The 12,455-nt window shown below is 64.2% G+C and overlaps 1 protein-coding gene across 1 annotated transcript in view; it reads right to left on the bottom strand.

Moving 5' to 3' along the window:
• The window catches only part of LOC119112033 (uncharacterized), a 144,467-nt gene that overhangs the window by 93,439 nt on the left and 38,573 nt on the right, over positions 1 to 12,455 (bottom strand). Inside the window, 15 exon segments of the mRNA XM_037235993.1 lie at positions 1,312 to 1,392; positions 1,638 to 1,712; positions 2,206 to 2,349; positions 3,423 to 4,196; positions 5,026 to 5,160; positions 5,421 to 5,663; positions 5,925 to 6,451; positions 6,699 to 7,028; positions 7,260 to 7,458; positions 7,764 to 8,100; positions 8,318 to 8,490; positions 8,691 to 9,074; positions 9,301 to 9,747; positions 10,024 to 11,925; positions 12,166 to 12,354. Coding sequence (XP_037091888.1) covers positions 1,312 to 1,392; positions 1,638 to 1,712; positions 2,206 to 2,349; positions 3,423 to 4,196; positions 5,026 to 5,160; positions 5,421 to 5,663; positions 5,925 to 6,451; positions 6,699 to 7,028; positions 7,260 to 7,458; positions 7,764 to 8,100; positions 8,318 to 8,490; positions 8,691 to 9,074; positions 9,301 to 9,747; positions 10,024 to 11,925; positions 12,166 to 12,354 — 5,940 coding nt within the window.

Here is a 12,455-nt window from a genome sequence, read left to right as displayed (position 1 = left end):
TAGCACGCAGCTCTCGGCTGGCACGTTCGATCGTCGAAACCCCACGCTCGCGGACGTACGGCGCGCCCGCGCACGTACCGGCGGGCGTGCAGAGCACGGCCGGATCGCCGACGTGCGCCTCGGGGCAGCGGCAGACGGGCCGGTGCTGGAGGACGGAGCAGAGCGCGCCGGCGCCGCAGCGGCACGGGTCGGAGCAGCGCGCCTCCAGACACGTCTCGGAGGGCGGACAGTCGCCGTTGGAGCGGCACGGCGAGCCCGAGGCCGGCGGTCGGACGGTGGCCGGCCGCCCCGGCACTGGACACAGCGCGCGGTCAGCGACGGCCGAGCGCGCCGCTCGGTCCGACTCGCGGCCGGGCCGGACGCCGAGAGAGGACAGAGAGAAAGAGACGCGTGCAGTGCGAGCTACCTCGCCTAGCCCGAGTGTCTTCGAAGAGGTGAGCGTGTGTGTCGCGTTGGTTCTAACCCGAATGGACAACATCGAGAGACGACAGGACGCGGAACTAGAACGGCTACACACGGCGTGGCAGCGACCGCCGGACATGAAGCGGCCGCCACTCGTCTGTAAAAGATACATGTGGAAGCGAACACGTAGCAAACCTCCCGGTACCACACCAACACATACTCCGCACGCATCCGTCTTTATCTTGTGAGTGGCCAAGCTTCATGCACCTCAACATGCAGATCCAGCCCAGCACCGATGACTTAATAGTCATTCCAAACGCATATCATGCCTGTGGTGATTCCTGCTCAATTACTGCACACCATCTGCAGCCAAGCGCACTTTTCTCATTCTCTGCAGCAAGCAAAGTCTATACAACAGACCCAAGGGGCTCTCTAGCTAGTTTTAGATACGAGACCCAAGAAACTGCTCTGGAGAAGGGGTTTAGAAAGAAAGCGGACAGCGTAGGAAGCACGTAAGCCTGGATCCAGATGCCCTCCACTGGCGGCGTTCGATGCTGCGGTCCATTTAGCGATGCTGCGGTCGGCTTAGCCGCCGGTCGGGCGGCGGTGGGGCGGCCCTGGGCGGGCGGGTGAGGGCCAGGGCGGGTCTGAGGCGGGTTAATGGGCGGGCAGGCTGCGGGAGGCGTTAACAACATGCCACGACCGAGCGCCGCCGGCCAAAATGCATCATCCGCTACAGCTGCGATGCACGGCGTGACCGCCGGGTGCGCTTCAAACCGTGCCGATGCAGTGGGTTTAGACGGGCGGCGGGCACGGGCAGTTAGCGCCGGGTTACTCAGGCGTCGTTTAGCGACTCTCACGCGGCTCATTCAGACGGGAGTACGCCCGGCCGGCGGCGCGGGGACCTACCTGAGTCGACGCACTCGCCCGTCTCCTCGTCGCACACGTCGTCGTCGTCGCAGCTGCCCGGCACACAGCCGATGTTGGGAACTGGCGGCCGGGCGACGGCGTCACAGGCACGTTCCAGGCCACGGAACGCAAATCAACGGCTGACAACAGCCGGAATATCGGCAACGCAAGCAACACGGGAGGTGCGAAGGCAGAAGTTTATGGATTTCAGCTGGACGAGGGAAGCGCTAGCCAGGGAAAACAGCACGCACTTTTGACTCTGTCCTGCTAAGCCCTAGCAAGGCACCAAAAGGGGGCACATGTTGATGCCGTCGAGCGCCACTTACCTCTGCTCTTCTGGCATTCGCAGCCGTCGCACTGTTCGCCGATGTCGCAATCAGCATTGGAGCTGCAGCCGCAGTCTGCGGGAGCGAAGTCGGGGTTTACTCCCCGACGTGGTGGAATGTCTGAGATGCTTGAGGCCAGGTGGATGTGCCCCACCCAGCGTTTTGATCCCCCCATGTGGCCACTCTCGTTCTTTTAAGAAAAAGACTGGCGCAAATCACGCTGTGTCCCCAAATGACGTCCAGAAGCATCAGTCCATGCGCTGAGTGACTTCACACACAACTATTGTTAAAACTAGGGGCTTATTTCGCCAATGCTGTTGAAGGACAGTACGCTGGATTGTTTAGGTATGAGATGGATAAAACGTAAAATAACCCTTCAAGTCGGCAACTGACTGGAAAGGATGCTGCCCCTATCGCCCCATGATGTCCCTTAAAAAGGTGTGCTGGAAGTAGTCCTGCATCCGAATCCAACGTCATCATGTGAGTGCCCTTGAAATGTCTGCTACCTCCGCGCCGTTCTCCTCCGCCGTGTCAGATGCCCGCTGCCACCCTGTCTCTCCTGACGTACCATCCACGCAGACGCTGTTGTGGTCCTCCACACGACACACTTCGGGCGCATCGCACGGGTCGACCAGCAGGCAAGGGTTCTTGCACTCGCCGTTGATACAAGCCTGGTTTGACGGACAGTTGTCGTTCTCCCGACAGCCAATCACTGCGAACGGCGGCCAGTGACGTCACGCGCGGAGGCGGTGACGACACCACGGCCGAGCGCGCCGCACGGCCCCGTCACGCACGGGCTACGTTAAGGTCGCATTCCAAGGTCGGACATTCACCGGGGTCTCACAGTTCCGCGCAATCGACGCAGCTACGCAGGCAAACGTGTCGCTCGGTTGCACCAGTAAGCGAGTTAAGTGATTAGTGACTCGCTGCGGCCTCTGACGGGGTGATTATCGTTGATGAGTGGCTGTGCCCTGTAGCACTCGGGCGACAAATGCAACAGTGAAGCATGACACGGATGAGTGCGATTTATTAGCAAGCGTTCTGCTCTCTAGTTAACTGCGTCGTTGGTAATTGTTTATTTGTTGGCTTTTGTTACACGTGGATATGTGGTGTAACCAGCTGGGGGATTCGGACTACTCAAGGAAAAGATGGACGGGCATGCAACATCGCAAGCAACAGACATGCACGTCAAAGGGCGCATGCCATGCATGAAACCACCACCACCACATGCGGCAAGATGCAAACAGACACGGTATTTGTAAAGCGTTATCAGTAGCGTACTGTATACAGTTTGTATTAGCCAGTCTGAGTGGGTGAGAGACTGTCTCGTCTGCGTCAGGATGGCCGCCCAGGCCGTCCAGAGAGTGGCACGAGGCGGCCGGACGCCGCATGTATAGCTCCGACGGAAGACGGTCGACGACGGAGTCCTCTACCCGCTGGAGTGGATGTTTATTGTACTCTACCGCTACAAAGCTTTAGGGGAAGCGCATAAGCAGTTGTGAAGCGGTGAGGGGACACCATCCACGCGCTGGACGTCTCTGCATCGAAGCGGGGGCAATGAGACCACCGTTGCATGGTGCAACACTGAGAGAGAAGCGTTGCTGAATGGTGTCCGCTCAGGGTGCGGCGTCCACTACGGCCCGCATCGCCGCGGGGGACGCCGCAGGACGCCGCTGCCATTCACAAGCAGGGCAGGTGTGACGCGTCTCCCCGACGGAGGACGTTAGTGGCGGCGGCTGCCGAGTTAGCGCGCGCCACGGCCGGCCAGCCTGCGTGCAGCGTTACCTTTCATACAGCCGTAGATGGGGTCGACGCTGAAGCCAGCCGGACAGAACTTGCAGATGGGCTTGTGGTCCTCCACGTAGCAAGGGCGGTCCTGCGGGCAGCTGAAGCCCTGGCACGGGTCCACGCACTGGTAGCTGACGCAGGCCAGGTTGTCCGAGCAGCCACGGTCGTTCAGGCACAGCGAAATGGACGGCTCGCACTCCTTGGTGCACACGCAGATGGGCTGGTGGTTGACGGCGTCGCAGCGCTTGTTGGTCGGGCAGGGGTTCTGCAGCAGGCAGGGGTTCTGGCACTTGCCCGAGATGCAGCCCAGGTTGGAGGCGCAGTCGTCGTCGGCGCGACACTCCACGCGCGGCCCGGCGCACACGAACTCAAACTTCTCGTTGACGACGAAGCCGTACTTGCAGACGCACGTGGCGATGTGTTCGCGTGCCATGCACTTCTTCTCCTCGGGACAGAGCGTGTAGCCGAAGCAGGGGTCGACGCACTCGCCGGCGCGGCAGGTCAGGCTGTCGGCGCAGTCGGCGTCCTGGTCGCAGCGGGTGCGCGGCCCGACCGGCCGGTCCGGCACGCGGCCGCACGCCGGGTCCGGCCGGCACAGCACCGACGGCTGGCCGACGTAGCATTGCGGACAGGAGCAGCGCGCCTTGCTGAAGACCACCTGGCAGAGAGCGTTCTGGCCGCAGACGCCGCGCACGGCGCACGGGTCGACGCACTCGCCGGCGCTGCACGCCGCCGAAGTGCCACAGTCTGAGTCTCGGGTGCATGCAGATTCTGGTCCGAGGCGGAGAGGGCGCGCGGTTAGACGCATGCGGCCGACGGCGGCCGGCGGCGGCGGCGAGTCGAGGTCCCTCGCCGGCGGTGGCGGTCGAGCGGGCGCGGGCGGACAAGCGGGGATCATGCAGAGCCGAGGGGCGGGGCGGGGCGGAGGGACCTCGTCTTCCTCCGCCGCCGGCCGGCGTGCAGGGACTGTACACAGGACGCTGCCGCGTCGTCGTTGGCTTCGCACGAGTAGAGCACACACGGTCAGGGAAGGAATGTCGCATGCACACGACTAAACGACTACGACTCGACAGCGGTTGAGGGGCAAGAAAGACCAACAATTACACTCAAGACGAAATTCAAGCCAACCTTCGAATAACAGTGTGTGAAGAAGTGGGAGTGTACTTTGTTTATTTCTTTTGTTTTCGAACGAGCCTGTTTGCTTGACCGCCTGGGTTGAATTTTGGGATGCGCATCCGGTCTTCTCCTTGTGTTTACAAATACCGTCATTCTTCTCTTTCATTGGAAGTTGCCTGATAGCAGCGTTTAGATATCGACGGCTGATATATAAATAACAGCCGATCCCATCTACAGAAAAGCCACTTAGGGCATGGTGTCTGTCCGCTCACGCTGATGGCATAACACCTCGTCCCGAATTGCTCTCCAGCTCTGTCGCCATTTTGAGCCAACAGTGACAGACCACCATCCCGTCAGCCCGTATCATACGCTACCGGCCGCACCCTTCCTGATCCGTGCTGACCCGTCTTGTACGCCCCCTCCCCCTGCCCCGTCCTCCCCCCCGCCGCCCACCGTCGCGCGGCAGGCCCGGGCGGGCACTGACCTCGGCTGCAGCCGGCCTCGGCGTTGCCCGTGTGACCCCTCCGGCAGCGGCACGCGTAGCCGAGGCCCTGGCGCGCGCACTCGGCGTTCGGTCCACAGCCAGTGGTGCGGCAGTCGACGCGGCCTGAGGTCGAGCCTGGTGGAGCCGGGTCGACGAGTCAGCAGGGGTCAACTGTCAGAGGTCAAACCCACTGAGGGCGACACAGAATAAGCAGGGACTGGCCTGGCCTATGAAGACAGCTGCCACGACTCACGGGAGTGGGCGTGATCACCACGTCAACGGACTGCTTGCTCATACCACCACCGTGTCAACGTGAACCTCGCGCAGCAGAAGCAACGGCGAGCGTGCCGTCAGCACGCCGTTGCGCGGCTGTTCTCTCGGGCAGGCCCACTCACATCGGACGTTGGGGTCTCCGACGGGGAAGCCGGGCGGGCAGTAGCACTGGGCACTGCCCTGCGACGAGACGCGACACTCGGCGTTCACACCGCAGCGCAGCGTGTCGCACTGGTTGCCGACGCAGACGCAGCCGCGCACCGGGTCGCCCACGCAGCCCTCCTCGCACGTGCAGGTGAACGAGTCCTGCGTGTCGGTGCAGTAGGCGTTCTCGCCGCACGGCTTGCGCACGCACTCGTTGGCCTCTGCGAACGGATAGCAAGAGTTGCCAGATGTGATCCATGGTCACCTGTTTTAGCTGACTTAGAAACTTTACTTCAGAATGGATCGTTACAACGGCAGCTTGATGCCTGCTCTGCATGTTGTCATCTGCAGTGACTCTCCGGTTACACAACGGCAAGAAGACCTTATTTGTAAGACAAAAAAAAAATGTATCCGTGTTTACCACCCACCATTCTCGTCCCTCGTAACTAGATTCTAGCGTCTGACATCCGCCCTCCACATACCTTTGCGACACTGGACCTTGGGTTCTCCGTAGTAGCCGGGTGGGCAAAGGCAGAAGGCGCGCCGGCGCACAGCCTTGCACTGCGCGTTGACGCCGCACGCCTCCGGCTGCAGGCACGGGTTGACGCACTGGGCGTCGATGCAGGCCATGGTCGGGTCGACACAGTCGGCGTCGCGCGCGCAGCCAGCCTTGGTGCACGCCTGACTTGGGTTGCCGTTGAAGCCGTCCGGGCAGAGGCAGACGGCGCGGTGGTTGGAGACCTTGCACTCGGCGCCGGTGCCGCACGGCGAGCCGGCGCCGCACGGGTCGACGCACTGGCCGTCGGCGCAGGCCAGACTGGCCGGGCAGTCGTCGGCGGAGCGGCAGCCGGCCACGCACAGGCCGTCGGCACACAGCACGCCGGCCGGACAGCCGGCGTCGGCGCCGCAGCGCTGCCGGCACACCCCCGCCGCGCAGCTGTGGCCGCAGCCGCAGTCGGACGGCCCCGCGCACTGCGTCAGACACAGGCCCGACTCGCACTTGCCGCCGCTGCAACGGAGAATAGGCGGCCGTCAGCAGGCCACGGGCTGCAGGGTGCCGAGGGAAGACGTGGCGTAAGTCAGCGCCGTGCCCAGGCAATGAGGATGATGCAGACGAACAAGACCTTTTTTTGTTCAAACAGGGAGATTATTTGGTACAAAACGTGATGAGACACGTCCTGTAAAAATACCGCTTTGACAAAGGTCAAACAATACTCATTTACGTTAGGCCCGAGAGCAGACCCGCCTCCACTCACCCGCACTGCTGGCTGCTGGTGCAACGCTTGGGCACGGGCGTGCAGGCCACCTGTGGGTTGCCGCGCGTGTCGGCCGGGCACGTGCACTGGGCGCGGTGGTTGGCCACGTCGCACTGCGCGCACGTGCCGCACGCGGCCGTGCCCTGGCACGGGTCACGGCACTTGCGGTTGATGCACGCCTGCTCGGCGGCGCACTGGTCATCCGTGCGGCAGCCGGACAGGCAGAGGCGGCCCTGGCAGATCTGGGAGTCGCGGCACTGCGAATCGGAGCTGCAGATGGTCTTGCAGATGCCGCCCACGCAGCGCTCGTCGTTCAGGCAGGACGTGTCGCTGCGGCCGAGGACGTTGGCGTCAGACTAGTGCAGAATGGGCTGTTTTTGCGTGATTGCCACGTCAAAAACAGATGCACGCGCACGCCGACCGCACAATGTGCGGAGCCCATGAGCGTTTCATCGGAGGAACAGGCTAACGCGCCGCCACAAGCGCGTCTCCAATAGAGCACCCTCACACGAGCTGCCAGCCGCTCTCCACCCACCCGCCGTGCCTCCCACCGCGTCTCACCTGGAGCACTTGGCGACGCAGGCGCCGCCGTAGCAGGAGCCGTCGTCGCAGTCGCTGTCGGCGTCACAGGCGGTGGGAGGCGCGCGGCAGCTGCTGTAGGCGTCGCCGGTGGTGCCGGCCGGACACGTGCACTGCACGCGGTGGCTCAACACCGAGCAGAGCGCGTTGGTTCCGCAGGCAGTGGGCGAGGCGCACGGATCTGTGCAGCCGGGTGGGTGTTAGTCGCGTACGGTTACCTCGTATCAGGGTCCGACGAGGGTAGCGCCGGGTGATGACTGAAATAAAAGTTGCACGACAGCTAAGAAGTTCACGAAATTTGACAATCGGAATGCACACGACAGCCAAGACCGCATAAGGATAGAGTGAGCCACAACTGCAGTAATTCGAAGCAAATAAGCAAGATATAAAAAACGCAGCAAACTCATCGTTCCTAAGGTCCACCACAAGCTCTCTGACCCCGTGACCATCCCCGGCTGTCTGCGCCTCCCAGCGGCGGCCACTGACCGATGCACTTGTTGTTGACGCAGCTGAGGCCGGCGGCGCAGTCGGTGTCGGCGCGGCAGCCGGCACCGCACACCAGCTGCCGGCAGATCTCGCCGCTGGCACAGTCGTCGTCCAGCCGGCAGCCGGGCATGCAGAGGCCGTCGTCGCAGCGCTCGTTCGGGAGGCAGCCGCGGTCGCCGCTGCAGATGGGCCGGCACTGGCCGCCCTGGCACACGGCCCCCGAGCCGCACTCCGAGTTGACGCTGCACGGCACCGGCTCGCGCACGCACGCCACGTTGGCCGTCGGGTTGGGGATGAAGCCGGCGGCGCAGCTGCACTGCGCGCGGTGGTTCAGCACCTGTCGACCGGCGCCGAAATGTCAGGCGGGCACGCACGCCGCGAGTGATGGGCAGCGTTGGAAACGTTAGAAGTGTGCATGGGACCATGGCATAACACCACAGTTGTTTGTCCACTCGTGCAGGCTTATCACACTCAAATGTCACAACGGAAGGGTATCTGCACGCTCCGAGCTGGGGGCCGTAGCGGCGGTCATGTCCGATGTTCAGGTCACCCACCTCGCACTTGGCGTTGGGTCCGCAGACGGCGCTGGCGTCGCACGGGTTGGTGCAGCGGCTGTTAAGGCAGGCCTCTCCCGAGTTACAGTCGGTGTTGGCCCGACATCCGATGACGCACAGGTTGCTCGGACACACGTGACCCAGAAAGCAGTCGTTGTCCACGCGGCAGGTCACTGGTGAGAGAAGGAAATGCAGGTCAGCGAAGCCCTCTGGACCGCCAAAGACCAGTGCGGTCTAGAAAATCCTCTCATGTTCAGCATCGTGCCGTAAAAACCACACTGGAATCAATCACTCATTCGCCGGTCTCAGCGTCTAAGAACACGTCCGCCTTCCCGACAACACAGCGCCAATCCTCGGGATGGTCGGCACTTACACATGCAGGATCCCTCGACGCACTTCTCGTTGAGGGCGCAGTCGGCGTCGGCCTGGCAGGCGCTCCTGCAGACGCTCTCCTGACAGAAGAAGCCGCGGCCGCAGTCCAGGTTGCTCTGGCACGGCACTGGGATGCGCACGCACTCGACCTCCGGCGAGCCTGTGTAGCCCGGCGGGCAGGAGCACTGCTTCTCGTGCCGCAGCATCTGACAGTCGGCGTTGAGGCCGCACGCGGCGTCCGAGCTGCACGGGTTGGTGCACTGGCCGCGCGCGCACGACTCGGTCAGGGCGCACTCGGAGCTGGTGGCGCACGGCGGCCGGCAGAGGCCGCCGTCGCACACGGTGTTGCGCGGGCAGTCCTGGTTGTAGGTGCACTTGACCGGGACTGTGGAAGAGAAGAGTCACGCCGGTGAGCGGTGACGAGGCTGGCCGGGGAGTCTCCTTGACTAAGGCTGAAGTTCCATATCCGCGAATCGACAAGACATAACAAACTGACCCTAGTTAAAACGTCGTCAGCGAATGGTACATAGCGCAGTTTTCTAGCTAACGACATGTGTAGCTTTGATCGAGCCAAAGTGAAGACGCTACAGTTGATGTGAACGGCCACTCACTGGGTCGGCAGCCCTGCAGCACGTCGTCCGGCTTGCCGTCGTAGCCCTGGCGGCAGACGCAGAACGCCTTGTGGTTGGTGGCCTTGCAGTCGGCGTTGGGTCCGCAGCGGGCCGTCTCGCAGACGTCGACGCACTTGGGCTCGCCGCCCTCCTCGCTGCAGACGGCCGAGCCTGGGCAGTCGCCGTTCAGCTTGCACTCAACGGCCGGTGTGCAGCCCAGCTCGTACGGGTCTCCTATGGAGCCCAGCGGGCAGAGGCACTTGAACGAGCCGGGCCGATTCTCGCAGCGCGCGCCGCTGGCGCACGGGCTCGACTTGCAGAAGTCGATTGGCTCGCAGCGCGTCAGCGGGTCGCCGACGTAGCCTTCGCGGCAGAAGCAGACGGCGCGGTAGTCCTCCGACAGGCAAAGCGCGTTCTCGCCGCACGGGTTGTTCACCTTGCAGGCCACTGAAAGGAGGGCGCGCAGGGTCAGTGGGTAATTCACGGGTGAATAATGTTGACTGCCGAACCCACGACACACGAAAAATCAAGCCCGCACGGAAACAGCGTTGATCTTTCATCCAATAGGCTTGCGTTTTCAGACGCAAAATAATGCAAACAACTGCGTTGGGAAAATGCCAAGATGAACATGACTCGGAAAGCCAACCACAGTATGCAGCCGAGCGTAAAGGACTGGCGGGGCTGAAGTTCAGCCTGCCTCCAGCCCAGTGTTGGTCCACTCACCGACACACTTGTAGTCCGTGCAGATCTGGTTCTGCTGGCATTCGGTGTTGCTCTCGCACTCGATCGGCCGGCAGCCGGTCTTCTCGTCCTGCGGGTCGCCGCGGAAGCCCTGCTTGCAGACGCACACCACCTGGCGGTCCTTGGCCACGCACTCGGCGTTCCTGCCGCAGAGCACCAGCCCGTTGCACACGTCCTGGCACTCGGCCTGGCCATAGGCGTTGGCGCGGCAGCGCTCCTGCGCGCCGCAGTCGGTGTCGGCGCGGCAGCGCACCTCCTCCACGCAGATCTGGTTGACGCAGCTGTGGTACTGCGGACACTGCGCGTCGGCGCTGCACGTGGGTCGGCACGTGCCCTCCAGGCAGAGCTGGCCCTGCAGGCAGTCGCGGGGTGAGCCGCACGCTTCGGAGCAGACGCCGCCGCTGCAGCGCTGGCCCTGTGGGCACTGCTCGTCGCCGCCGCAGCGCAGCACGCGCGTGCAGCCGAGGCGCGGCTCGCCGGTGAAGCCAGGCCTGCACGCGCACAGCGACTGGTGGTCGACCACGCTGCAGTCGGCGTTGGCGCCGCACTCGGAGAAGGCGCCGCACGGGTCGACGCACTTGTTGCGGACGCAGGTCTGGGCGGCGGCGCAGTCGGCGCTGTCGACACACTCCAGCGGCGAGCAGCCGGTGAGCGGGTCGCCGGACGTCTGCGGCGGGCAGCTGCACTGCGGCCGGTGCGCCACCGTCACGCAGTCGGCGGCCGGGCCGCAGGCGGCGGCCGCCTCGCACGGGTTCTGGCAGCGGCCCAGCCGGCAGGCGGCGGAGCTGGGGCAGTCGGAGTCGGCCTCGCAGTCGCCCGGGCGCCGGCAGCCCTGGCTGGCCGGCTCGCCGACCGTGCCGGGCGGGCAGACGCAGCTGAAGGAGCCGAGCGCGTTGCGGCACTCAGCCGAGCGGTGGCACGGGCTGGCGCGGCACTCGTCCACGTCCACGCACAGCCCGTCGGCGCCCTGCTCGAAGCCAGCGCTGCAGAAGCAGACGGCCTGGTGGTCTTGCACCTGGCAGCTGCCGCGGCCGCACGAGCGAACGAAGTCGCACGGGTTGACGCAGCGGAAGCTGTCGCAGAGCCGGTCGGCCGGGCAGTCGTTGTCGACGCTGCACTGCGGCCGGAAGCAGCCGACGGCGCGGTCGGTCGGGTCGCCCTGGTAGCCGGACGGGCACCGGCACACCGGCTTGTGGTCGAGCACGCGGCACTCGGCACCGGCGCCGCACGTGGCGTCCAGGCACGGGTCGGCGCAGCGCCGGCCGCCCACCGTGTCCTTGGCGCACGCCAGGTTACCGGCGCAGTCGCCGTTGGCGGAGCACTCGCTCGGCGAGCCGCAGCCGGGGCTGGTCAGCGGGTTGCCGGCCGTGCCCTCGGGGCAGACGCACTTAAACGAGCCGGGCTGGTTGATGCAGGTGGCGGTCGGGTGGCAGGGCCGGTTCTCGCACTCGTCGGCGTCCTCGCAGCCGTCGTCGTCGGCGACGTAGCCGGGCGCGCAGGCGCACTGCCCGCCGTCGCAGGCCTGGCCGGAGGCGCAGTCGGCGGCCGAGCGGCAGCCCAGCCGGCACGTGCCGTCCACGCACACCTCGCCGTACAGGCAGTTGTTGTCCTGGTAGCAGACGGTGGCGCACACGAAGTTGGTGCAGCGCTCGCCCTGCGCGCAGTCGGCGCTACCGCGGCAGCCGTGGCGACAGCTGCCATCGCGGCAGCGCATCTTGTCCGGGCAGGCATCGTCGTCGCCCGCGCAGACGGTCGGCGTTCGCGTGCAGCCCTGCTGCGGCGTCGGGTTCGGCGTGAAGCCGGCCGGGCAGGCGCACTGCGGACGGTGCTCCTTTACGGTGCAGAGGGCGTTCACGCCGCACGAGCCGTCGCGCTTGCAGGGGTCTGAAACGAACACGTCCGCTTGCCATTAACCGTGATGAGACGATGGTTGTTCCCGAACAGAAAGGCGCATCGATTGTTACTGACATTCGGTCAAAATGCAAGGCAACGAAGGTCAACTAAGAAGCAGCGAAACATGATTCCGACCGTCGCAGTTAGTCCGAATCAGATGGAGTGTTTTGGGATGTTTGTTCCGCTCCCAACCCACCACACACCGAGCACGGCTTCGCCGCGACCACCCACCTTGGCACTTGTTGTTGACGCAGGCGTGTTCGGGCTGACAGTCGCCGTTGGCGCGGCAGCCGAGCGCACAGAAGCCGTCGTCGCACGTCTGACCGCTGGCGCACTGCGTGCTCGACAGGCACGGCAGCATGCAGCGGTTGCGTACGCAGCGCTCACCGCTGGCGCACTCGCTCGTGCGGGAGCACACAGCTGGAACGAGGCGCACCGACGTCAGCGACAGCGTTCACGACGATTGATGGTGAGATGGAGGAAGAATGATGTTAGGTGGGCATTTGCGTGGCTCACAGGAT

The sequence above is a fragment of the Pollicipes pollicipes genome, unplaced genomic scaffold (assembly GCF_011947565.3).
Source record: "Pollicipes pollicipes isolate AB1234 unplaced genomic scaffold, Ppol_2.1 Scaffold_7261;HRSCAF=8764_pilon_pilon_pilon, whole genome shotgun sequence".
Lineage (NCBI taxonomy): Eukaryota > Metazoa > Arthropoda > Thecostraca > Pollicipedomorpha > Pollicipedidae > Pollicipes > Pollicipes pollicipes.
Note: the sequence above shows the minus strand (reverse complement) of the source record. Positions and strands in the feature narration are given on the sequence as shown.